The sequence below is a fragment of the Podarcis cretensis genome, assembly GCF_951804945.1.
Source record: "Podarcis cretensis genome assembly, chromosome: 2".
NCBI lineage: Eukaryota > Metazoa > Chordata > Lepidosauria > Squamata > Lacertidae > Podarcis > Podarcis cretensis.
The window spans coordinates 122,163,374-122,190,650 of record NC_137171.1 but is presented as its reverse complement, the minus strand read 5'-3'; the positions used below and the strand labels follow the sequence as shown (position 1 = coordinate 122,190,650).

Sequence of the window (27,277 nt, the reverse complement as noted above, 5' to 3'; positions counted from 1 at the left end):
GCAGTTTATTTATGGCGCTATAATCAAAGCAGTCATATAAATGGGCTCTTCGGTTGTGGGACTAAGGTCAGCCAGGAAGGCCCCCCCAATGCAAGAAGGCTGGTGTGACACATTTTGAAATGAATCACATATTGTCATCGGAAAACAGAGATAGGGGCTGTTCAGATCATTAAATCCCGAGCCTGGTATTGCCCAAGTGTGTCACTGGATTGCGGCTGATTGGTTGTATAAGCAAAATAAGTAAGTCACACGGAATACATTCAAGTGAATGATTTATTTGTGCTTAGTTTCCTTGCGCAAAGACACACCCAGGGCAACCTGGCAGCAGGAAAGAGCGCAACGTGACGAGGAGCAACTCGCTCGGGTTCAGCTTCGTTCTTTCATGCTCATGCATTATCTGCAAAGAAACAAGGAGAGATCAAGTCCTGGTTTTAGAAGAGGAAGCTGGTTTTAGGAGAGGAAGTCCCCACGGAACTTCTTCAGGACCCACAAATCCATGGGAACAAACTTTTTCTCAGAATAAAGGAGGGGACTGGGGAAATGGAGTCCTTGCTATTGTTTTCCTGGGTAGTAAAGGTAGAAGGTAAAGGACCCCTGGATGGTTAAGTCCAGTCAAAGGAGACTATGGGGTTGTGGCGCTCATCATCATTTTCAGGCCAAGGGAGACGGCTTTTGCCCACAGAAAGCTTTCCGGGTCACGTGGCCAGCAGGACTAAACCACTTCTGGCACAGCAGAACACTGTGATGGAAACCAGAGTGCACAAAAATGTCGTTTACCTTCCCACCACAGTGGTACCTATTTATCTACTTGCACTGGCATGCTTTCGAACTGCTAGGTTGGCAGGAGCAGGGACAGAGCAACGAGAGCTCACCCTGTCGCGGGGATTCGAACCACTGACCTTCTGATCCCACGTCCCTCTAAAAGGTAAAAGACCCCTGGACAGTTAAAGAAAAAAAGGGATGTTGTGGTGACATAAAATCACAGGAGCTTGCTGGGTCAGGACAATGGCCCATCAAGTCCAGGTTCCTTTTCTCCAAGTGGCCAACCAGGTGCCTCTTCTGGGAAACCAGCGAGTAGAAACTGAGCACAAGAGCATTCTCCCCTCCTGTGGTTTTTCAGGAACTGGTGTTCACCTGTCACCAGGGTCTCTTGCCCTCTAGCTTACATAAAGGTAAAGGTAAAGGTACCCCTGCCCGTAGGGGCCAGTCTTGACAGACTCTGGGGTTGTGCGCCCATCTCACTTAAGAGGCCAGGGGCCAGCGCTGTCTGGAGACACTTCCGGGTCACGTGGCCAGCGTGACATCGCTGCTCTGGCCAGAGCCAGAGCCAGAGCCGCACACGGAAACGCCGTTTACCTTCCCGCTGGTAAGCGGTCCCTATTTATCTACTTGCACCCGGAGGTGCTTTCGAACTGCTAGGTTGGCAGGCGCTGGGACCGAGCAGCGGGAGCGCACCCCGCCGCAGGGATTCGAACCGCCGACCTTTCGATCGGCAAGTCCTAGGTGCTGAGGCTTTAACCCACAGCGCCACCTGCGTCCCTAGCTTACATAAAGTATACCAAATTTTGGCTGGTTTTAATTTGCACTGATAGCTGGGGCTTTCAGCCGAGTCTTTTCTCACCTGCAGCAACAGCCTAACTTTGATAACCTAGGAAGCAAAGCTGGGTGGTGTTTTAGAATAATAATAATAATAATAATAATAATAATAATAATAATAATAATAATTACCGTAATAATAATAATATTATTACCCGTCCCTCCCCAGCCAAGGCCGGGCTTAGGGCGGCTAACAAGCAATAATAAAAACAAGTTGAATGAATACAACTTAAAAACAAGATTAAAATACAACATTAAAATATTGAAACATTAAAATATTAAAATGCAGCCTCATCACAGGAGGAGAAAGGAAAAAAGAAAGAGGGGGAGGGAATCAAATTGGCTCCAAGCCAAAGGCCAGGTGGAACAACTCTGTCTTACAGGCCCTGCGGAAAGAAATCAGATCCTGCAGGGCCCTGGTCTCATGAGGCAGAGCGTTCCACCAGGCCGGAGCCAGTGTTGAGAAGGCCCTGCCTCTGGTTGAAGCTAATCTAACTTCCTTAGGGCCCGGGATCACTAAGGTGTTGCTATTTATGGACCTTAAGGTCCTCCGTGGGGCATACCGGGAGAAGAAGGTGAAGCCCTGTCCTTCTCACCCAGTGTCAGCTCTGGCATGTGTAAACGAGACCAAGTCTTTTCCCCGGCACGACACACATGCACCAACCACTGTGTTGTCAGTTTCCCCTTGCATCTAGGGTTGCATAGTCCGGGGCTCAGGCCTAAAAGTGTCACTGTTAACTTCGGTGTCGAGAGGCAGGATGAAAATGTACGCAGAAGTCAATTTTGCCAGGCCTGTCCCATCCCTAAAAAAACCCACTGACAGGATCTTTGTGATAGACTGGGCTGATGAAAACACGGGTGCTTACTGGGTTTATTGATGACCCTTCCAGCGACACAGGCAATAGTGATCGCCACAGCAGCAGCACACACATACGGAACAACAGCTACCGGTACTGCGACGCCGAGGAACTTTACTGCAGCACCTGCAAAGAGAAAGGACAGGTCACTCAGCACTGCAACTAAATATACCCCTGACCCATCAGGCCCATTAACAAGCTGAAGGTGTGGCGACTGAGGGGCATGCGAAATAGCTCCCCCCGAAGCTGATGGCATCCAGTAGGTTTCTGTGGTCTCAAAAAGCAGACGGTACTTTCAGAGACAGGGATACTGCTAGGTGTTTCTCCTCGCATACAAAGCCCTAAACGGTTTAGAAACCAAGCACTAAAAGCAGAAGGGATGTGGGTGGTGCTGTGGTCTAAACCACAGAGCCTAGGGCTTGCCAATCAGAAGGTCGGCAGTTCGAATCCCCGTGACGGGGTGAGCTCCCGTTGCTCGGTCCCTGCTCCTGCCAACCTAGCAGTTCAAAAGCACGTCAAAGTGCAAGTAGATAAATAGGTACTATTCCAGCGGGAAGGTAAACGGCGTTTCCGTGCGCTGCTCTGGTTCACCAGAAGTGGCTCAGTCATGCTGTCTGCAAACGCTGGCTCCCTTGGCCAGTAAAGCGAAATGAGCGCTGCAACCCCAGTTGTCCGCAACTGGACTTAATACTTAAAGGTTAGGGGTCCCTTTACCTTTTACTAAAAGCAGGCTTCCCCACACCTTGGGGGTTTTCTCTGGGGTGGTAGGACTGGAACTCATAGCTTCGAGTTACAAGAAAGGAGATTCCAGCTAGCCATACGGAAAAGCTTTCTGACAGTAATAGCTGTTTGACAGCAGAATGGTCTCCCTTGGGAGGTTGTGGTATTTAAGCAGAGATCGGGAGGCCATCTGTCATGGATGATTTAGTTGAGATTCCTTTATTTCCCATTGGATCCTTTGCTTTTGCTAAAGGTTTTTACCCCCACGGAAATTCCCTGCAAGTGGATTAGTCTTTTCACCTCTATTCCCTCCTAGCCATTATGAGGCTTTGGGCTTTCTAAACTCTTATGCCCCTCAAGTCTGTCACCTTGCAAGGAAATGAGTCTATTTGTGGATTCCCTAGGATTACAACCCTAAGTCACAACCCAGGAAGTGTATATAACTTAATTAGTTCTTACACCTGCTTAGGCATTGGGTGCCCTTTTAAATGTGTTGGGCGGGGGGAGTTATTGGATTGTCTTTGTTCTTTTCCTTGCGTGTTTTGTGGTGTTTTTTTAATATATTGTGAACCGCCCTGAGATCTACTGGTATAGGGTAGTATACAAATTTAAATAAATAATACAATACCCATTCCGTTTCCCCTGACACACAGGTTTTAATTAAACACATCCAAACCCATTAAAATAGAAATGTTTTGAAGATAACAAAATAAAACAGAAGCTGCCTGAATTGTCCATGCAGCATCTTCTGAGGGACTCACCTAAAACTACCACGATTTTCACTTTGTCACTCATTTTGTCAGCAACTGAGAAATTTAGTAACCTCCTCGCTGCTCCCTGGAGAGAACATTGCAGATTAGCTCATGACAAACGAAGCATGCACAGTGGTACCTTGATACTCAAACGCCGAAAACCCGGAAGTAAGTGTTCGGTTTTTGAACGTTTTTCAGAAGCTGAACGTCTGATGCAGCTGTCGGCTATTGTTTGCGGGGCACCTGCACCAATCAGAAGCTGTGCCTTGGTTTTTGAACATTTCGGAAGTCAAACCAACTTCCGGAACAGATTAAGTTTGGCATTTTTGTTTTTGCTATTTATTTTGCATTTTTGTTTTTGAGGCTTTTTTGATTAATTTGTTTTTGTGACTGTGTGGAACCCAGTTCAGCTACTGATTGATTGATTGATTGATTGATTGATTGGTTGGTTGATTGTGTGACTGCGGAAATGGATAAAGGCAATGACCATCACCAGTGCCGGTAAGAAAAAAAAGCATACATCTACAAATAAAACCATATCATCATTCTAATCTAATCAATGTTTGTAATTTTTGTTATGATTTTATTTTTTATCATCTACAATACTGTCTTATTTCTTTTATAGTACAGTACATTGATTATTGCTTTCATTTTATGGATCAATGGTCTCGTTAGATAATAAAATTCATGTTAAATTGCTGTTTTAGGGGTTGTTTTTAAAAGTCTGAAATGGATTAATCCTTTTTGCATTACTTTCTATGGGAAAGTGTGCCTTGGTTTTGGAACGCTTTAGTTTTGGAACGGGCTTCTGGAACAGATTAAGTTTGAGAACCAAGGTACCAATGTATACATTTGTAGGAGATTTATTTCCATATGAATCTACCTGGACCCTGAGATCATCTTCTGAGGCCCTTCTTTGTGTGCCTCGTGCACGAGAGGTCTGGAGGGTGGCAACATGAGAATGGGCCTATTATTATTATTATTATTATTATTATTATTATTATTATTATTATTATGCCTTAGTTGCTTTGTATTCCACTCTTGATTGATTACTAGTTCATATCTGTGTTGGATTTTAAATTATTATTTTATATAGGATTTTTTAAAAAATTATTTTATTTTCAATGCAAAATCATAACAAAAATTACAATCATTGATTAGATTAGAATGATGATATGGTTTTATTTGTAGATGTATGCTTTTTTGACTTGTTTTTTATTTTGTTTTCCTTTTTCTGGTATGTTTTGTTTTTCTTTCTTGTTTGTACAGTATTATTTTGGATCATATAGGATTTTTTTATTTTAGAGTGGTACCTCAGGTTACAAACACCTCGGGTTACAAACACTTCGGGTTACAGATTCCGCTAACCCGGAAGTAGCATCTCAGGTTAATTACTTTGCCCCAGGATGAGAACAGAAATTGTGTGGTGGCGGCGTGGCGGCAGCGGGGGGCCCCATTAGCTAAAGTGGTACCTTAGGTTAAGAACAGTTTCACGTTGAGAACGGACCTCCGGAATGAATTGAGTTCATAACCAGAGATACCACTGTATGCTTGGAGTTGCTTTTATTGTTGAATCACTCCCAGACATTAAACAGGAAACAATTCAGAAATGGAATGAAATAAATGATCTGTAATAATCCATTCTGGAGATAACTGAAAGTCAAGGTATGCATCTATAAACTAAACAATTATACAGTCATACCTTGGGTTGAATGTGCTTCAGGTTGAGTGCGGGTTGCGCTCTGCAGGTTATTCAGATTTTGAACGAAAATCTGAATAATACAATATGTGAATGAATTTTTTTAAAGAATAAAACTAATAAGAACGAACTTGCTAAATTAATTTTAAAGTGGAATACAAGAAAGGAGGGCAGGTGGAAGTCAGGAAAATAAGATTATGAAGGATATGTTTTTGAAAAGAGTTTTTTTTTCCTTCTTATGTTAATTTTTTTAAGGTTTTTTTTAGGTTTGTAATACTTTTCTCTTTTTTTGTTACTTGGCTGTGTTTTGATTGTTTGTCTTTGTTGCTTGAATGTTGGTGTTTGTTGGTGTATTGATATTTATTGTTTTATTGTAACTCTTCTGTAAAATTTAATAAAATATTATTATTATTTTTTAAAAAAGGAAGTAACGGAGCACGTTACTTCTGGGTTTCGCCGTTCGCGCATGCACAGACACTCAAAATTACGTCACACACATGCGCGGAAGTGGCAAAACGCATCTTACGTTCTATTCAGGATGCGAACGGGGCTCCAGAACGGATCCCGTTCGCATCCCAAGGTACCACTGCACTCTCAATAATTTGGAGGGAATGCTAGATAGGCGTTTTATGGGGGGGGGGGGGTTCTATAAGAATACTAAGCAGACAAAAGTAAGTAGCAACAAGGGTAGATCTAGCTTCTTGACCACAGCTGGACTATTGGAATATTCCAGAAAGATGCTTCTGTGCAGCACACAGACTTTGAAATTGTTGTGGCAAGAGGGCGGCCATTTTGCAACACATAAGCAGTGGCCATTTTCTCCCTGAGCTCAGCCAGACTGAAACAAGCAAGCAAACCACTTTTTGAGAGCCGGCTTTCGGTGGCTCCAGCAGCAGGAAACTCTCTGAAAACAGATCTGCGTCAACATTTCGCACCTCAGTGTCTGCCGTTTCTGTTCAGAGTCCCACAATCTCCCTCCCATTTCTTTTAAAGGAAGCATTTCCATCTCTCTAGACAGAAATTGCGTGGAGATATTACATGGGAAGTGATTCGCAAATGGAATCAAACCGACTAAAACATTCACTGCATGCAACATATAAATGATGGAGCATTCTATATCTATATGAGGTTGTAGAAAGAACAATGTACAGTGGTACCTCGCAAGACGAATGCCTCGTAAGACAAAAAACTCGCAAGATGAAAGAGTTTTTCGTTTTTCGAGTTGCTTCGCAAGACGAATTTCCCTATGGGCTTGCTTCGCAAGACGGAAACGTCTTGCGAGTTTGTTTCCTTTTTCTTAAAACTGTTAATACCCAGGGAATCCGTGCTTCGCAAGACGAAAAATTCGCAAGGCGAAGAAACTCGCAGAACGAATTAATTTCGTCTTGCGAGGCACCGCCGTATAGATATGAACAGTATGCTGATATAAATCAATGTGTAAATATTATAGTGTGGAAACAAGAAAACCAGAAGAGCATTAGAGGGAAGTGGTAATCCTGAGAGTTTTAGATTACTAATACAGCAGTACCTCGGGTTACATACGCTTCAGGTTACATACACTTCAGGTTACAGACTCCGCTAACCCAGAAATATTATCTCAGGTTAAGAACTTTGCTTCAGGATGAGAACAGAAATCGTGCGGCGGCAGTGGGAGGCTCCATTAGCTAAAGTGGTACCTCAGGTTAAGAACAGTTTCAGGTTAAGAACGGACCTCTGGAACGAATTAAGTACTTAACCTGAGGTACCACTGTATTGTAAGAATGTATAAATATACAATATGAAAATCAATAAAAACAATTGCAAAAAAATACAAATAAAGAGGCATGCGGGGGATGGGACATTGTGTGAAGCTCCATCGCTTTCTCAGGCAAGGGATCGGGCAGCCACGAAACCTTCATTTCGGAAAGTTAGAAATGAGAAGAATCATCTGAGCCACGCTGGGAGAATCCTCTTTCACCATCTCTTAATCCTCCTCTGCCTCAGAAATGGATGATGGGAGTGGTAGTCCTGGCCTTTGACTTGGAGTCAATTTGATTCCCTACCCCTCTTTCTTTTTTCCTTTCTCCTCCTGTGATGAGGCTGCATTTTAATGTTTTAATGTTGTATTTTAATCTTGTTTTTAAGTTGTATTCATTCAACTTGTTTTTATTATTGGTTGTTAGCTGCCCTGAGCCCGGCCTTGGCTGGGGAGGGCGGAGTATAAATAAAATGTATTATTATTATTATTATTATTATTATTATTATTATTATTATTATTATTATCTCCAGGTGGAAAAGCCAGAAAGCCTGGGAAGCTGAGCTAACGGACCACTGGGTCTCCTCTTCATCTTCTGCAGCAGCAGAGTAGCCGCCTGACTCTCTCCAACCCTTCCACCCTCCAGTTTGTTTGTTTTTTAAGTAATATTTATTAAAGTTTTAAGGGTTACAAAAAGAAAAAAGAGAAAACACCAAATTAAGCACAAACAAAAGGGGGGGAAAACACAGAAAAATAGAAACAAATAAAAACACAACAAACATTCCCATAAATTATCTTTCATTTGCTTGTTTCCTTGACCTCCTCACACCTCCCTTTTTTGTATTCTAGTTCGGTTAGCTATTTCAGCAAATCCTTTCCATCTTTCCCAGTTTTTATCCTATAATTTATCTTTATATAATCTAACTTTACTTTCCCTCCTTTCACCAGTTAACAGTCTATTTTTACTTAATCCTTTATAACATTTCTGCTAAAACCACATAGCTTCATCCCAACATCCTTCTAACATTCATTAATTTTACAATGTTTCTGTAAATAATCTTTAAATTTCTTCCAATCTTCTTGCACCGACTCTTCTCCCTGGTCTCGGATTCTGCCAGCCACCCTCCAGTTTTCAAAGCTGTTCAATTCTTACCTTATCTAAGCACTGCAGAATAAGGGTGAGCTTGCTAAGAAAGCAGCTACCTGCAGCGGCTTCACTCTCCTTTCTCTGTTGATTTTTCTATTGCTGGGTTTTGGAGCACAAGAGGGAGGAAACGGGAACAGAGATAACATTCTTCCCACCCCCCTTTTTTTAAAAAGCTAATTCCAGGAAATCATGCAAGAACAAATAAACGATTCATGAGCCTCTCCCCTTTGAACACCAGGGGGCGTTCCACATCCCCCCCAAACTATACCGTATGTTTAACATACATATTATTACAGATTTATTGGTTTGCAAAAGTATGTGCTGTTGAATAGTGGGTAGACATAGCAGACGACACAGCGATTTCTCCAAAGCAGCTCTTTATTTGTAAGCTGGACAGAACTGAACAGTAAACAGCTCAGCCGGCCTGCTTTTATAGGCAGCTGGCTCTCACTTTGTAACAACAACAAATAACTGATGTGGACCTGAGTGAAAACTACATACACAATACTCCTGGTGGCCAGGGTGAGAACTTCAATACATAACATGTGCAATGTCTCTTTTTTCAAGTTACATTTTCTACAGATCAGTTTTGACAAATGCATTACGACACAGAAGCATTCGTGGACTGGTGACCCCTTAAGTGATCACGGGTCATGGAGCAAGATCTCTTACCCGAGAATCTGGTTAGCAGCTGCCGCAGCAGCAGCACACTCCAGCCTTTGCAAACCTCGTGCCCTCCGTAAGAAGTCTTGGACCCCAACTCCTCATCCGTCCCAGCGAATGTGGGCTAGGCCAGGGGGTGGGGCAACCTGTGGGTGTCCTCCAGATGCTGATGGCTGAAACATCTGGAGAGGCTAGGTGGCCCAAACACCATGTAAAGCTGTGTCCTATGGAAATCGGGAGTCAGTTGCCTCCGCCTCTCAGCGAAGTCTGCCTCACAGGGTCGCTGTGTGGCTAAACATGGGGGTTCCTTTGGCACTTCCACAATGGGTGCCTCTGTCAACCCCCCAGTTACAAGCTGACAGCCGCAGGGTATTTTATTCTGGGAGGAGCAGAGCTGCTCTGTTCCCCCAAGAGGGCGAGGAACCCACAGAGGACTTCGTATACATTGGAACTGCCTCCCAGATTGCTTGTGTGTGAGATCCCATTTCCCCCCCTTCAGATCGTCCATCAAAATTCGCCTTTCCCTCCAGAAAGGTCTTGTAAGAAGCCCCTCGCCTCTTCACGTTCTGCTGCTTTAATCAAATCAAATCAAATTTATTGTGTGGTGGAAATAACTGGCACCTCCCAGATCTCCCCTGACCAGGCTGAAGTTGCTTCCTGGTTTCTTTGTTTTGAAATGCAATACCAAGCTTGCTCCAGAACAAGGAGATGATGTTCACACGCCCACAGGTGTCTCCAATTCAACCCTTACTTAGAATAAGGAAACTGATATTTATACACACATCTGCAGCTCAGCAGTTTCGTCAAATATGAAACCGGGCGCTCGATAAATTCCCCAGACGGTTATTGATTGACAACTGTTATACAAGAGAGGGCTTTCTCCTTCAACCTTAAAACCAGGGGGTGTGGCAGCATGCCATTCTGAGGGGGTTTTGTGTGTGTGTGGAGGTCTAGGCATAGAAGCTGTAGAGGAGCTTCTGACAGCTTCACTAATCCCACCACACCCCATAAAATAATCTGGGGCACTGTTGAAAAGATGGAGCCAGACTGCTCAACCTGTCTGGATTTTCCTCAGGGCTACAGGAAAGGAGGAAAGTGTTAAACTTCTCTCTCCATGCTTCCTGTAGTCCTGGTAAATCCAGAATGGTTTAACAATCAATCCCTCTTCCTAGGGAACTTCCTAGGGAATTGTAACGCTGTTATAGCGCAGCTTCTTATCGATGACTCCAACCTCACCGGCTTTTAAGCGGATCCTGAAAAATTTTGTTTGCACCTCAAGCAACTTTTTAACATCTGGTTCTCTGTATTGCCGAAGTTGTGACGTTTACATACGTTTTGTGTTTTTAGCGTGCGGTTTTATGGGAAATTGATGTGTTGTTTATTTTATTTATATATTTAGAAATATGTGTAAATCACGTATTCAAAGAGTGTGCATTACAAGATATAGATTACAAAAAACAATTACCACACAGATAAAAGCAATAAAACTCTTAAAATGAATGTGTGAAACTCAGTTCTAAAGTCTGCTTGTAATGTGTGTTGCAGTGAGACAGTTTTTGCATGCTGAAAATCAATGTACAGATCTTCTGACATAGGCTGCCACCTTTTAATTTTCCTGACGAGGTTGCTGTGAGATATTCAACAGGTGTAGTTCCCCAATACAGTGCCTGATCCAGATTTAGGAAAAGCTGAACCACCCGCCTACCGGCCAGGGGCCTGAACTGGCAGCTCTGTTGTTGTTATGGAAACCTCTGAGCAACAGCTGAAGGGCTCTTAATCATCTCTGACTGACTGGGGTAGGACCAGGGAGTCAGCTGGCGGGTCTCAGCCTTTTCTGGGAAATCAGCTGAGAATGAAGAAGTGTTGACTTCTCTGCCCACCAGAGGGCACTGCTACATCATGAAAGAAAAATCTGCCCAGAAGGAAAAAAAGAAAAGACTAGCAGAATTCAGTGGGTGAAAAAACAAGATAGAAAAAGGAAGGTCAAATGGAAGTTTAAAGTACCAGTAGTTCTGGTCACTCTTGATTTAGATGAATCAGATAATTGTAGAGGTGGAAAGGGACCACACGGTTCATCTAGTCTGACCCCCGGCAATGCAGGAATCTTTTGCCCAATGTGGGGTGGCTCGAACTCACAACCCTAAGTTTATCCCTCATGAGTGTGCATTGCTATTGATTTTGTATTTATACTGATCCTCACTCCCTTTACTACTGATTTCCTTTCTGGACAGCTCGTGACTCGTCTTTAGATAGAGCAAGTCCTTGAGAGTGAGAGGAGAGTTATTAGGATAGAGTCTGTGCTTCCTAGGTAAGAATTATTTTATCAGTGACAGAGTTACAGAAGAGTTATAGCATTAGAGGAGTCATTTTATTAGCTGGAGAGCTCACCCACACTTTCGTTTGTGCCCTGATTTGTGGGCAAAGGTCTGTGCTTTTCAGGCACGTATCTGAGCAGTTTTTCTCCTTTTTTTGTCCTGCCACTTTTCCTGGGAAACCCCACTGTTGACGGCTGAATTCAGTGAGTTTTCCTGAGGAAAGTGGTGGGGCAAAACCCCCAAACCTGTTCGTTTCTGGAAATCATGTACCTGGCAGGGCCTTGCAGAGCCAGGCAGAGGCCCAGGCCAGGTAGATAATGTGCCCCCCCTCCCTTTTTTTACCCTGGGATAACTGAAGTCTTATAAATAAGTAAGTATATAAATAATTTTCACAAAAGTTATGCTGACAAATCATTTTATTTCAAGGCTTGAACCGTATCTGCATATAAAGACAAAATGGAATATATAGATATACAATAGTGCTTTTTAAATATACACAGGGAAAAGGATTATTTTAAGTATTTACATTTAAAAATGCTTTCCTAGCTTTCTTTCCTGCAAAGTCTTGACTTACGCAGGAAAAATCAAGCAACTTCACCTTATCGTGGTTTATGTTGATCATTGCTAAACCATTTAGGCGTTCTTGAGCCGTTGATCGAAAGAAAGACTTAATTTGTTTTAATATATCGAAAGTTCTCTCATTGGAGGCCACTGTAGCTGGTAATGATAAGAAAATGCATGATGCAATTAGAAGATTTGGAATAACGTTTTCCAAATTCAAGTTAGTATTTGTTCGGCAATTTCTTTCGGTGACGGAGAATTAAGCTTTTCTCGCGTGCTGCCAGCCATGGTCCCAGGGAATGCACCCACCGCCACCTTTGCGCCTCCGCGTTCACTCCAGTGCATCCCCTGCGATTGTGAATATGCTGACTGGGCCCCCTTTGGAATCGGAGGCCCGGGCCAAGTGGCCCATATGGCTGCCCCTCTGTCTGGGCCTGTGGAGGGGGTGGCGCTGGCAGTGAACAGAGGACTCAGCCCCAGGCTGGATGGATGAATCTGATTTAGGAGGAGGCAGGGATTATTCAGGGTGGCCCACATACTAACTTAGGGTTGCCGTGTCTTGAAGAGCAAAAAAGAGGGCAGCCCCAGCTGGATGTAGGGCAACCCTGGCTAACTCCTTCCTTAGCCCATGACACCACCCAAAAGGCGTCCAGAGGCCCCATAGGGAGAGATGTCCCCCTAGTTGTGGGCTTTTGGTTTCTCTCACCTGGTGCCACGGAAAAGGCACCGGCTTCTGCCTGTCTCACGCTTGACTTGTGATTCAGACAGGGGTGTTCCTGCTTGTGGGATCTGGGCCAAAACCTCTGCTGGACTTTGTTCTGGACAAAGTGAGAGTCGGAGCTTGCTGACACTGCAGACTGCCTCTCCTCCACCTCAAACAAAGGTTTTGCAGGTTTAAGGGACCCCCAATATTGCTGTCGGGGGCCCAGATGGGGCTATTCCGGTAGTCCGTTTTGCCCCTTCAGCAGTGGCGTAGCGTGGGGGGGTGCAGGGGGGGCCAGCCGCACTGGGCGCAACATCGGGGGGGGGCGTGCTCGCACTAGCAGCTCTGTGCCCCTACTAAAATCCACGGGTTAGGGGGCGCAAATTACTTGCCTTGCCCCAGGGGCTGACAACCCACGCTACGCCACTGCCCTTCAGATGTAATAAATTATTCCACACAGCAAAAAAAATAAAAAAATAAAAAAAAATATTATTAGGGAATTGGTAGCAGTGGGGAAAGTCACACTGTAGATCTCTGGAATGCAAGGAGTTCCATAGACCTCAACATATAAAAATTAAAAGAAGCACAAAACTAAGTTTTTTTCTTGTATTTTATCCTGTGAACTGCCCTGAGATCTTGTGATGAAGGACGATACATAAATCGAATGAATGAATGAATGAATGAATGAAATGAAATGAAACAGCTAGAAGTACAGGCAAATATATAAACTTTTTACTTCTCTCATATCATGGGGTCTGTGGAACTCCCTGCCAAGGGGATGCCCCCATTACCTCCCTCTGGTATCAAGCAAAGGAGACCAAATGAGCTTTGCATTCTGCAGGTCTTTTTTAGAGAGCTGCTATTATTATTATTATTACTTATTATTCCACCATCCATATACATGGCACTTTACTAAGAATGTCCATTGCAGGTCCTGCCCCAAGGAGCCTGCAATCTCAAACAAGGATAACATGAATGCCACCTAGATATAAATATTCATTTTTTTTTAAGGCAGTCAGCTAGAGAGGAAGATGTGTTTGCCTGCCAGTGTTGTAAACAAAATCTGCCCTTATTCTCTTATCGGGGACACAAGAGCCCTTATAGAGTCCTTTGTAGGTTCTCCATCGGTCGGAGAAAATAACAGAGGCCAACCAGAGAATATCTGAGAAGCAAAGCAGCTTGTAAGCCTGATCTTCATTGAACTGTTGCAGCAGGGTGCTCCTCTCACACTCAGGAAAGGAGGACCCAGAACCAAGGTATGCCTGCCCTTATACAACCATACCTCGGGTTAAATATGCTTCAGGTTGAGCGTTTTCAGGTTACGCTCTGCGGCGACCCCGTTCACATCCAGAGGTACTACTGTATAGACATTTTAAATTCCCTGCCCTGGAGCTCAAGACCACCCCTCCATACATCATACATGCACCACAGAAGAGGTGTAACCCAAGTCCATCCCCACAAGCATCACACCTACACCACAGAAAAGGCGGTCTACAACAGAAATTTGAATGTTATTTTTCCTGTCTGCCAGGTTATCTGATAATGCCTGATCCGATTGCCTTTTCTGGTAGTCTGGCCATTCCATTGAGATGGTGATTACCCAATTCCTGAGACAATGGAAAGGTTCCCTCATCCGCTCCCTCCTTGCCGAGAAAACATTTGGTCAGTTTGGGAGTCAAAATGGCTTCATGGCTGTTTTCCTGTGCTGCTTCAGACATGTGGTTTATATATTTATTTATGTGTTTGCTTGGTGCATTTATGAACAATATATATATATATATATATATATATATATATATATAATTTTTTTATTACAGAGGGAAGCGGGGAGGCTGAGGCAGCCCCACCTGGCCTGCTTGTCGGGGACGGAAGCCATTTTGTGGAGGGCTGGCACTGAAGCAGAAACGGAGGGGAAATGGCTGCTTGCTTCCCGAAGGGGCTGCCTCAAGCAGCTGCTTTGTTATTTGTTCATCTTCATGCCATCATCTCCCTAAATTGGTTCAAGGGTGGTTTAAAACCACATAACAAAGCTATCCAGCAATGTCTAAAGTCCTGAAAAATTCTTTAAAGTCTGTGAAGAGCAAAATATTTTCCTCCTGGCCGTTAATTGTTGTCGCCCACTCCACCTCCAGGAAGAAGGGAAGGGAGAGGGAGAAAAGTCTCCACAGAAGAGACCAGGGGAGGAGAAGGCGCCTCAAGCCACCAAGGACTTTAAATTGAATTCAGAACCAGGCAGAGGGTCTGTTATGTACTGAGTTGAATAGGATCCAAAATGAAGCAGTCTGATTGGTCCTAGAATAATAGGATTCAGAATGCAGCAGTCTGATTGGTCTGCAGGAGCCACCCAATCCGGCTCCAGATGGAAGTGAATCCACAACCTGATTGGCCTACAGGAGTATTCCGCAATTAGCCAATCACGTGCAGCCCATTGTGTAAATAATGTATATAAAGCAGATACTTTGAGGGGACTTTCATTCCTCCTCACCACTATGAGCTGAATAAAGAGCATGAAATCCACTCTCGACTCTGAGGAGATTTGGTCTAAATGAGCTGTGGCAGTGACGTTTATCTTGTAGCAGCTGAAGCATCCCTACTGTATTGGGGAAAACACCACATGTTACAATAATCCTGTCAGGAGGTGAGCAGAACATGGATCCTTGTGGGCAGACTATCCCTGTCCAGGAAAAACTAGATGGAGCAGGTGAAAAGTGAAGCCTAAGACGTCCCTGAGGTGACTGAGCCCATTGAGTCCCCAAAGTGGGTCCTGGAGAGCCCCCCCCTCAAAACAGCCAGCCTCCTTCTTCACAGTCTCCCAGCACCTGCTGGGCTTCTCTGTGTGGTCATACTCTCTCTGTTTTGACTTCAACCCTGAGGTTCAGCCCTAGTTGCAACACTGAGCATTTCTTTACAAGGCACACAGTGAACCGTTGGAACTCCCTGCCACTAGATAGAGGGACGCAGGAGAAGAGCCGGGCTGCTGGATCACCCCAAAGGGGCCCATCGAGTCCAGCATGGCGGTCTCCCAGTGGCCACCCAGATGCCCCAGTAAGGAAGCATGCAAGGAGGACGGAAGAGGGACACCCAGCGAGTGGGATGCTCATGCATTTACTGCCTCTGGCAGCGGAGGAAGAAGGGAGCCATCTTGGAAGGGATCATTTTCTCCCCCGCCCCAGAGCCCAGTCCTCACCTGCGCAGTCCAGGAGCAGCAGCAGGTGGGCAGCCGCCCCCAGGATCAGGAGGGGCCAGCGCAACGCAAGGGCGTTTTAGAAAGAAGACCCAGGAGGCTGCCCTGCACTGTCTTGGGCCACGAGTCCACCTCGCTCCGGATCTCACAGCCCCTCTCCCCAGTTTCAGAGAGGGGGGCATTCCCAGACACCCCTGGAGATGCGGGGACTGAACCTGGGGTCCCCCCCCCCTGGCCACCTCCCCTCCGCCCTCCCTGCAGGGCAGGACAGGGAGAGCTGCCGGGGAGGGAGGGAGGGGGGGAGGGAGGGGGCGATTCCCAGCGAGGAGCTGCAGTCACTTTCTCTTTCCCTCTCCAGCCTCGCTCCCAAACTTGTGCCTCGAATTCTGCCCGGCGACTGATGCCGCCATCTGCGTGAAGATTTCCGATTGGCGGAATATTTTTCCCTCGCCCAATCCCAGCTCTCGCTGCTGCTGGTTCCGCGGGCGGGGCGGAGAGCGGGTCTCAGACAGTCGAAGGAGAAGGACGTCGCTGGAGTAAGAGGAGGAAAAGGGAGCTTCGTTTTGGGGGAGATGGGGGTCCTCCTCCTCCTCCTCCTCCGCTGGCCCCCCCTGATCCTGGGGGCGGCTGCCCACCTGCTGCTGCTGCTCCTGGACTGCGCAGGTAAGGACTGTGCTTGGGGCGGGGGGAGAAAATGATCCCTTCCCAAAGATCTGTTTCCCAGACTTTGGGCTTGTTTTGTATGCCGCCCGGGGCAGGGGCCGCTTCCCTCCTGGGCTCGGGGCTCAAGGGAAGAGCAAGACAAAGCTGGAAGGTGTTGGCAGGATTCATGGGGGGGGAAAGGACTCGCCTGTCCCGCCCCCCGCAGCTTCGGGTTGACTCTGGTCTGTGTGTGTGTGTAAGAGAGAGATACAGATACAGAGTCTTTTCTCTTTTTACCTTCCCTCTTCTAACCCTCAGCCGCTCTGAAAACTCAGCTAAAAACCCTGGAGCCCAGCCTGAGGGTGGGAGCTGGACGCGTGTAGAGCTGACTTCATTGCGGGGAAACGTCTGAATAAGGGGTCCCCACCCGCAATTCCCAATCTTGTGTTGTTCAGGAGTTCCCTTTCACAGCCACATTCATCCCCAGGTTCTTCTGCTTTACAGTTGTAACGCCTCCAGTCTCCCCCACCAAGAAAACCCCTTTCCTGCTGCCTGTCAAAAATGTAGGTTTTGTCAATTACATTATTCAGGGGGCTCCTCTCTGCCTTTTCTGTACAGTCCCTTGTGCACTACAGGCACAAACAACTCCTGAGAAACAAAGGGGGGGGGCTCACCCTACAGCTCGGTTCCCCTTGATTACACCCTCCTTTTATATTCTCCCTTCCCCCAAAAAAATAATTCAAAAAAGTTGCAGTCTCTGCCTGGACTCCTAGACATGAATTGCCCTTGCTCAGAGTATTCCTGCTCCCTCAGCCCCCCAGTCCACTGGCTCTGCATACTATTCAAGGATTTATCACTATTAAATTCTTAATTCCACATTCCTGATTGCTGCTTTGGTGTTTTTCTCCTTTTGGGGTTGCCACTCATGTTCTCGGGAGCTAGTGTGGGAGGGGAGGAAGGGAAAGGAGAATGCTAGCCGCTTTGAGACTCCTTAAAGGGAGTGAAAGGCGGGATATCAAATCCAAACTCTTCTTCTTCTTCTTCTTCTAACTAAAAAGTATATCCTGCTCGATTGTGGAAAAAACCCTTATTGATTTACAGGAAATAGTAAAATAATAAAAGCAGTTTAAAGCATTAAAAATAATTAAAATTAGCATTGAGAGGTCAAAACACGTCAACATTTGGTTATCTGGATAGGGTTGCCCAAAGAAAAATGTTTTAAACGGTCACTTTTGTGAGACAAACGTATTCTTCATGGGAGGAAGATCTGGAGATAGCAGCAGGGCATTTTTGTGAGTGGGAAGGGGGGGAATAGGGCGTTGAGATAATGTGGGAATTCTCCTTGACCCCTGCTGTTTATGAGATGAGGGAGATAACATTTGTTTTGCACTCGGATCCTATTTATTGAAGAATATGATTACGTATCTAGTTTGGGTTGGTTGGTTATTTTCTTATGTTTGTGATCCCCCCCCCCATATATATTGTTTGCTTTTATAGTAAATAGTTTTTGTTCTTCTCTAATGGAAAATGGTATGAAAGCTTTAAGAACTGAAGAGTAAGACCTGTTATTTCTCTCTTGAACCCTCTCCATATGGGGGGCTGCCCCCTCACTGTGCTACAGGGCTGGGCAAAGGGTGGTGGAGACTACTGGTTCCTTCAGATTCCTCCTCACTTTGGGGTCTCACGTGTGACTCATTTTGTGGCTCTTTGTCTCCCGACCACTGAGCAGAACTGCCTGTGTTGTTTAGCCAGATGCCACAACCAGAGGCAGCCTTGCTCTGAGCTCTTGTGGTTTGAAGTGGGGGAAGCCCCTGCCCTGGGAGGGGAGGGTCTTAGAAGTGGGTCCCATTTGATCTTGCTTGAAAGGAAACCCAGCCGGAGGGAGGTAGCAGAGTCGACACACCATCAAGGCAGGGGCAGAGCTACCTGCCCTGGCACCTGGGGTAGTGGGGGGGGCTAGTCGGGGGGTGGGGTGGGCGGGCGCTGAGGCCCTTCTTCGTGTGCTGTGCCGCCTCCTTGAGAGGTCTGGAGGGTAGCAATGCGAGAACAGGGCCTTCTCTGCACTGGCTCCCTCTCTGTGGGATGCTCTTTCCAGGGACGTTCACCTGGCACCTTCATTATACAGCTTTAGGCACCAGGCAAAAATGTTCCTTTTTAACCAGGTTGATTTGATTGACACCCTTTAAAAATGCCCTTTAAAAATGTGGGGTTTTCCAAATTTAGTTTTAGATTTACTAAATTCTAAATCAAGAAATCAGACTAGATCAAGAAATAAATGGAATATCCTTAGGGGAGAAAATATATAAAATAAGCGCATTTGCAGATGATTTAGTGTTAATGGTGGAAAACCCAAAGGAAAGCATAGAAAAGGCTCTAGAAAAAATGGAAAACTTTGGAAAGGTTTCAGGTTTTGCTTTGAATAAGGAAAAAATGAAACTAATGGTAAAAGACATGGGAGACCAAGAGAAGAAGGAACTGGTAGAAAAATTTGGATTACAAATTGTAAAAAAAGTAAAATTGTTAGGAATTCAAATAACAATAAAAATATAAATTTGTTTGAAGATAATTATAAAAAAATTGGGAAGAAATAAAAAGAGAAATGGAAATTTGGACAAGATTGAATTTAACACTGGGGTAGAATTTCGGCTATTAAAATGAATATCTTACCAAAATTCCTGTTCCTTTTCCAAATGATCCCCATAATAGGTAATGATGAATGTTTTAAAAAATGGAAAATGGACCTAACAAAATTTAAATGGCAAGGCAAAAAGTCACAGATCAAATATAAATTATTAACAGACATAAAAGAGTGGGGTGGCTTTGGACTCCCAGACCTGATAATATACTATGATGCAGCATGTTTTAGTTGGATCAGAGACTGGATTGCATTAGATAATAATGACATTTTAGACTTGGGATGGAACAACAGATACGGCTGGCATGCCTATCTAATTTACAACAAAGTGGCGGTGCATAAAGAATTTCTAAGTCATGTAATTAGAAATTCGTTATATAAGGTCTGGGTGAGACATAGAAGGTTGGTAGAACCGAAAACCCCATGGTGGGTTTCACCGTTAGAAGTATTAGCAGTCAAAAAGAAAAACATGACAGGAAGATTGGCGGCATACCAGCAGCTCCTAAAGTAGGAACAGGGCCAATTAAAAGTAAGACCATACGAAGAGGTGCCCCAATAATGCACCACATGTTTACAATATCATCAAATTTCCCAAATATTTAATCAGGAGAAAGCAATAGGATTTGAAAAAGTAGAATCAAAATTACAAAAAGTATTATTACAAAACTCGAAAAAGAGTATATCCAAAATGTATAATTTATTATTAGAATAGGAGTTAAAGGATGAAGAAGTAAAAGAAGATATGACAAAATGGGCATGTGATATAGGTTACGCAATTCGGCTGGACCAGTGGGAGAAATTATGGAAATATGATATTAAATTTACAGCATGTTCCACAATCAGAGAAAATGGTGTACCAATGGTACTTAACTCCATTACAATTGACTAAAATTTACAAATTAAAATCAAATACCTTTTGGAGATGCAAGAAAGAAATAGGAACAATGTTTCACATGTGATGGGAATGCCGACCTATTAAACAATTTTGGAATGAAATATATGAAGATATCAAAAAGATGTTTAAAATATCTTTTAGTAAAAAACCGGAGGCATTCCTTTTAGGTATAATCACAAATGATATTCCTGACGACCAAAGGAAAGTATTCCTAAATGTGACAACAGCTGCCAGGATGCTCATAGCAAAAAATTGGAAAGGGAGAAAAATTCCATCAATGAAAGAATGGCAAATTAAATTTTGTGAATATATAAATCTGGCAAGACTCACAGCATTCATAAAGGGACAATTGGACCAAAAATTATTAAAAGAATGGGGATGTGCTAAAGAGTATATGAAGAAACATTGTTCTGGAGTAAGAATATCGGTATGTAATGAATGATGCTTTGCAGGGTTAAAGAAAGAGAAAAATGGTGTAAAAAGTATAAAGATAGAAGTAATTTACATTAGACACAATTGAGAAAGAGTAAAAATGTTGAGGTCTTAGAACAAAGGAAGGAAGTCAATATGTGTATATGTATGTAATGACTGGATTAGAATGATGATATGGTTTTATTTGAAGATGTGTGTTTTTTCTGTTCTTTTTTCTTTTGTGTTCTTTTTGTTTGTTTGTACTGTTTTATTTTGGATTCAATGTTTGTAATTTTTGTTGTAATTTTGCATTAAAAAAGGATTAATTTTTTTAAAAAAATGGGGTTATTTTTTTGGGGGGGGTGTTATTGGGTTGTTTTTCTTTTGATTGAATATTTTGTGGTTTTAGATTTTGATTTCGTTCAGAGACCACCCTGAGATCTCTGGGTATAGGTATTAATAAATTCTATTAATAATAATACGTCCCATTTTGCTTCCCGAAACAAAACAGAAATTGCTCTTCCTTCCTTAGCCCTGTGCCCACTACCTTCTGCCATGAAAATGCCCCATCTCTCAGTGAACTCAACTTGGCTTCTCTCCGTCCAGGGGTGGGTGTGTGTTGCTGTGGGGTTGCCTCCTAAGCAGGCCAACTCTGGAAATGATGCTGAAGCCTCTGCTCAGCTCCCTGGCTCCCCTCCAGCCTCCCCCCAAGTCTTTGTTAGTTGTTACTGTGGAGACTCATTAGGCCCCCTGGTGGCCAGAGCTGGTACAGCCTGTGGGAAAGTGAGGCTCTTCCTTTGCCATGCTCTGTCCCCCTTCCTGTGTTCGATCTTGTGAAGGGGCAAGTGTGGGGAAAGGGGATGTGGGGCCACATGTTAGGACCTGGCCCCAAAGTTGCACTTGCCCTCCTGCCCCTGCTATCACTGTGGGTCTTTCTTCCTCAAGTGGGGAACCCACTCTGTGGGTGGCAGCCCAGAGCACAACATTGATAGATTGCAACTTTGAACCATTTAAGCACCAATTATCATACGGGGATCCAGGAAGGATCCTGGGAATCACAGGCCAATTAACTTTACATCTCCCTGGAAAACTGGTGGAAAATGGAGGAAGCTAGGAACTGGAATGCATTTAACTTGAAGGATTTCAACTGTATGCTGGAATCACACCAATTATATATGCAGCAGGCTACACGAGGAGATAGAACAACAGACAAGAAAGGGACAAGGGGGTAGAGAAGAAGAATATTCTATCAGTATTCAGTTCAGTATTCAAATAGAGTGGCAATCCCTGCCTACAGCTAAAACCATAGGCAACCAGCCTGGAAACCACGGGTTTCCTTAACCCGGAAAAAAATCATGGTTCTGGAACTCACTCAGTGCTGCTTATAAGACTGACCCTAGTGTGGGGCCCCATTTTGTAAACCTCCCGTTCTACCATCCACAACAGCCTCCTGCCTAGCCTTAGGACCAAGTTTGGATTTCCTTTCCTTTCCAGTTTGAATTGAATAGGACATTCTTTCTCTTGGGAAAGTTGCAAGGTCAAATAGGTGTTTTGACTACAAATGTTACAACTTTGGACACAAGAGTGAGTACCAGTAATGAACTTGATAAGAACTCGGCACAGGAATTTTATTTAACTGAAGAAACAGGGAAATTTGAGAAGGAGAATCATGTTGTATCTGAAGAGGAGAAAGGGGGAGCCGTAACCCTGCAGATGCAAAAGGCGAGCTGCAATTTGAGGCCTGACATGATGGTAACAAGGAGAAATAAATTTTCGAAGATGGAAGCCTGGCCTGAATTGGAAAGTGAAAGATGGAGAGATCTCCTTATGTGGAGATCAGATGACCCTTGGATTATAAATTTGATTCAGGTGGAAGTTGGAGTTTTGGGGACATTTGGATCTGAAAGGAGAATGAAACAAGATTTGGAATATCCTATAGGCCTTACTCTTAAGTACAGAGGTTTGGCTGGAAGAAATGTGGATGCTGTTGGGTTGGAGCCTCCCCGAGATTTGGCTTTCAATATTAAAGACTATCAAAAAGACTGGCAGAGGGGTCATGAGAGAGATTTAAGAGCCTCGGATTTAAGATCTCCGGGTTGATGGCTTTTTGAGATTGATGGACTTATGCTGGGGACTGAAACCGGGAAGGGGGTATGGGTGGAATGGAAATTGGGAACTCAAAGTATATATAATATAAGTTGCTTTTTTTTTTATGAGAGTTGGGAAATTCGTGGAAGGGAGTCTTTTTTGACCTTAGAGAAACATCTCAAGAATAAGTATTGATATATAGGTTTGGATGAGCGTTAAGATTGGATAAAGTAAAAGTGGTTTTTAAAAAATATTGTAAAATTAAGGATTTTGTTAGTAAGATGTTTGAAAAAGAAAATTATGTGGTTTTGGCAAAATGACATAAAGGATTAAGTAAAAATGAATTGATGAAAGAGAGAATGTAAAATTACAGTATTTTAAAACAAATTATTAAGATAAAAATAAGGTTGGAAGGATTTGCTGAAACAACAATTTAAATTAGAATACAAAAATGGGAGGTGTGAGGAGGTCAAGGAAATAAGTAAAGGAAGAAAGTCATTGTCAGGGAACTGCCATCGGAGCTCAGGGTGGTGGAGAGGCTCTCGGATGCAGGGAGACCCTCGGATGCTGAGGAGGGAACCAGCAGGGGGAGAGCGAGAGTTTCCGCTGAAGAAGGAGGGAAGGAGGAGACAGCGTCAGAGGTGAGGCTCAGAGACGCTTCAAGCGAGACCAGTGGTGAGAGCTCAGGCAGAAAGCTGTCGCGCAGGGAATCAAGGAGGAGACTTTCTGTCAAAGAACTTTTATGTTGGAAGAAATTCAGGAAACGCCCACTGACGGATACTGCCAGTGATTAAGGCAGCCACGCACTTATGGCTGTCCGGTTAGGGAGAGTTTAAAACTAACTACAAAACTGGGAGCGTTTTAGCGCTTACGCACAAGCAACCCCTTATCCCATTACAGCAATCCGTCAGTCTTTGACGTTGTTTGTGCGAAGGAAGGGCATCATGAGCAACCCAACGGGAGTCGGAGGAGCAGAGGGAGCCGGAGGAGGACCAACTCTGGAGGAGAGAAACAGATTTGGAACACCAGCTGGCTCTGCTAGCAGCGCGACTCGATGAAAGGCAAGCTCAGGATGCACAGGGGAAACCCACCCCCATTGCAAGGAAGGTACCGGGACTGGTGCATAAATTCGGGGGACTACCAAGCCTTTAAGACAGAGATGCAGTATGCACTGAACCTGCAGTATGATGACTTTGCTGACGAGGGGGCGAGAGTAGCCTTTGTGATTGGACACCTGGAAGGGGGGGCTAGAGAATGGGTTAGACCCCTGATGGCATCGGATAATGATCCCTTGAAAGACTTGAGGAAATTTTTTTTAGCTATGGACTTGATGTTTTCCAGCCAGGTTGAGGAGGGCATTGTACGCTGGCAGTTGATGGCGTGCAAACAGGGGAATCAATCATAGAATCATAGAATCATAGAGTTGGAAGAGACCACAAGGGCCATCGAGTCCAACCCCCTGCCAAGCAGGAAACACCATCAGAGCACTCCTGACATATGGCTGTCAAGCCTCTGCTTAAAGACCTCCAAAGAAGGAGACTCCACCACACTCCTTGGCAGCAAATTCCACTGTCGAACAGCTCTTACTGTCAATTTCGGTCCTGGAGGTGCTCTTGAACATGATTAGAAGGGATCGGCTGATTCGGGGAATTATGGTCGGAGCTAAACAATACAAACTCAAGGCTTTTGCAGATGACCTAGTTTTGACACTACAGGAGCCAGAATCTAGTACGAAAAGGGTGTTAGAATTGATTCAAGAATTTGGTCATGTGGCAGGATTTAAATTGAACAAGCAAAAAACTAAGGTTTTAGAGAAAAATCTGACAACAACGGAAAAAGAAAGGTTTCAGAAGGAGACAGATTTAAATGTGGTTAAGAAGGTGAAATACCTAGGGATTAATATGACGGCTAAAAATTTGAATTTATTTAAAGATAACTATGAGAAATGCTGGTCAGAAGTTAAAAAAGATCTAGAAATTTGGTCAAAATTGAAGCTTTCCTTGTTGGGTCGAATTGCAGCTATAAAGATGAATGTATTGCCAAAAATGTTGTTTTTGTTCCAAACTTTACAGATTGTGGACAAGATGGATTGTTTCAAGAGGTGGCAAAGAGACATTTCTAAATTTGTCTGGCAGGGCAAAAAGCCCAGAATAAAATTTAAAATATTGACTGAAGAAAGAGGGGGGTTTGCCCTGCCAGACATGAGGTTGTATTATGAATCAGCAGCATTTAGCTGGTTGAAAGATTGGCTACTTCTTGAGAACACTGACATTTTGGACTTGGAAGGGTTCAATAATACTTTTGGGTGACATGCATATTTGTGGTATGACAAGGTAAAAGCTAATAGAGCATTCAAAAACCATATTGTTAGGAAAGCTGTGTTTAATGTCTGGACAAGATATAAAGACTTATTGGAAAACAAGACTCCAAGGTGGCTATCACCTATGGAGGCTAAGGCTCTGAAAAAACTTAATATGGAGGCCAAGTGGCCAAAATATTGGGAGATACTAGAACAAGATCAAGACACATTGAGATTGCAGAGTTTTGAGAAACTAAAAGATAAAGTGCGAGATTGGCTACATTACTATCACATACGAGATGCCTTTAATTTGGATAAAAAAATAGGCTTCCAGGTGGAAAAATCGAAATTAGAAACAGAATTGTTAGAACCTAAAACTAAGATACTTTCAAGAATGTACAACTTGCTATTAAAATGGAATACTCAGGATGAAACAGTTAAATCAGCTATGATTAAATGGGCACAGGACATTGGTCATAACATTATGTTTGCTGACTGGGAAAAGTTGTGGACCACCGATATGAAATTTACGGCATGTAATGCCTTAAGAGAAAATATTATGAAAATGATCTATAGGTGGTACATGACCCCAGTCAAGCTTGCAAAAATTTATCACCTGCCTGATAATAAATGTTGGAAATGTAAAGAAACTGAGGGAACATTCTTTCACCTTTGGTGGACTTGCCCAAAGGTTAAGGCTTTCTGGGAAATGATATATAATGAACTAAAAAAGGTATTCAAATATACCTTCCCTAAGAAACCAGAGGCCTTCCTTTTGGGCATTGTCGGCCAATTGGTGCCAAAGAAAGATAGAACATTCTTTATGTATGCAACAACTGCAGCAAGAATACTTATTGCAAAATATTGGAAGACACAAGATTTGCCCACCTTGGAAGAATGGCAGATGCAAGTGATCGACTATATAGAATTGGCAGAAATGACTGGCAGAATCCGAGATCGGGGAGAAGAGTCGATGGAGGAGGACTGGAAGAAGTTTAAAGAATACCTCCAAAAACACTGTAAAATGTTTGAATGTTAAATGATGTTGGATATAAAAATAATATGGCATTAGTGATTTGGTAAAAAGAAATATGCAAAAATGATTTGGAAAAAAAGGGTAAGTCCAGAGTATTATTATGTCGGGATTAAACAAATGATATAAGGGATTAAGTTATAAAGAATATGTGATAAATGGCTTAATTGGAAAGGAAAAGAAACTAAAGGCATAATAGGTTGAATTTCATAAATAGGGTATAAGATCGGAAAGAGGGTAGGAAATTGCTGAATTTGATTGTGTAAAGGGGAACGCAGAAAAGGGAGATGCGAGGAAGTCAGGAAAGAGGGTTATAAAGATAGTAAATAAGGAATAATTTTTTCTTTGTTCTTCGTTGTTTTTGTTGTGTTATTTTTGATTGTCTTTTTCTCTGTTTTTTCGTTTCTTCCTTTTGATTGTGATATGTGTTTTATTATGAAATTTTTAAAATAAATATCTTTTTTTAAAAAAGGAAGGGAAAGATTTTTACCAAGCTGGACCTAAGGGGGGCGTACAACCTGATCAGAATGAGGGAGGGGGATGAATGGAAGACCACCATGTTTACCCCCCCTGGGGGCCTTCGAGTACCTCGTTATGCCTTTTGGATTACAAGGGGGTTCAGCATGTTTCCAATCTTTCATGCATCACGTTCTAGGACCCTTGCTGTACAAGAACTGTGTAGCCTTCTTAGATGACGTGTTGATCTACTCAGAGGACGAGGAGCAGCATGTCAGAGACGTCCGGGAAGTGCTAAGCAGGTTACAGGCGAACCAGCTATGGGTCAAACTGGAGAAGTGCCAGTTCCATACAAGAGAGGTGGAATTCCTGGGGTACCGGTTGTCCGACAAGGGATTATCCATGGATCCGGGCAAGGTACAAGCGGTACTGGAATGGAAGACACCTAAGACCAGGAAGGACGTGCAGAGATTTCTGGGGTTTGGAAATTTCTACTGGAAGTTCATCAAAAACTTTGCCCACTTAACTGCACCCATCACCGATTGCCTCAGTAGCAAGAAGAAGTTCGTATGGACGGAAGAGGCGCAGCAATCGTTTGACCGACTAAAGAAGGTGTTCGCTTCGGAAGAACAGCTCTTGCACGTGGATCTGCAGAAACCAATGAGGGTGGAGACCGATGCATCAGACCGAGTGGTAGGGGCAGTACTGCTACAGCCGGGAAGAGATCCATCCGACTGGAGACCGTGTGCCTTCTCCCGGAAGTTGAACAAGTCGGAACGGAACTACACAGTGTACGACAGGGAGCTGCTGGCCATTTATGAAGCATTTCGACGCTGGAGACATCTACTAATAGGGGCACAACACAAGATACAGGTGTGCACAGACC

The 27,277-nt window shown here is 43.8% G+C and overlaps 1 protein-coding gene and 1 long non-coding RNA gene across 3 annotated transcripts in view; one reads left to right on the top strand and one right to left on the bottom strand.

Annotated features, from left to right (window-relative positions):
* Positions 1-261: 261 nt before the first annotated feature.
* On the bottom strand, positions 262-8,670 carry LOC307209134. The gene is made up of 4 exons (XR_013835324.1): positions 8,513-8,670; positions 3,935-4,010; positions 2,463-2,579; positions 262-397 (listed from the first exon to the last, which is right to left on the bottom strand). It is a non-coding gene; the product is annotated as an uncharacterized lncRNA (long non-coding RNA).
* A 7,761-nt stretch (positions 8,671-16,431) lies between these two features.
* LOC307208846 (major histocompatibility complex class I-related gene protein-like) overlaps positions 16,432-27,277 on the top strand; it is a 52,879-nt gene continuing 42,033 nt past the window's right edge. For both annotated transcript variants that reach the window (XM_079963845.1, XM_079963846.1), the window contains exon 1: positions 16,432-16,595. In XM_079963845.1, the coding sequence (XP_079819971.1) occupies positions 16,505-16,595 (91 nt within the window). In that variant the 5' untranslated portion in view covers positions 16,432-16,504. The remainder of the gene's footprint in view (positions 16,596-27,277) is intronic.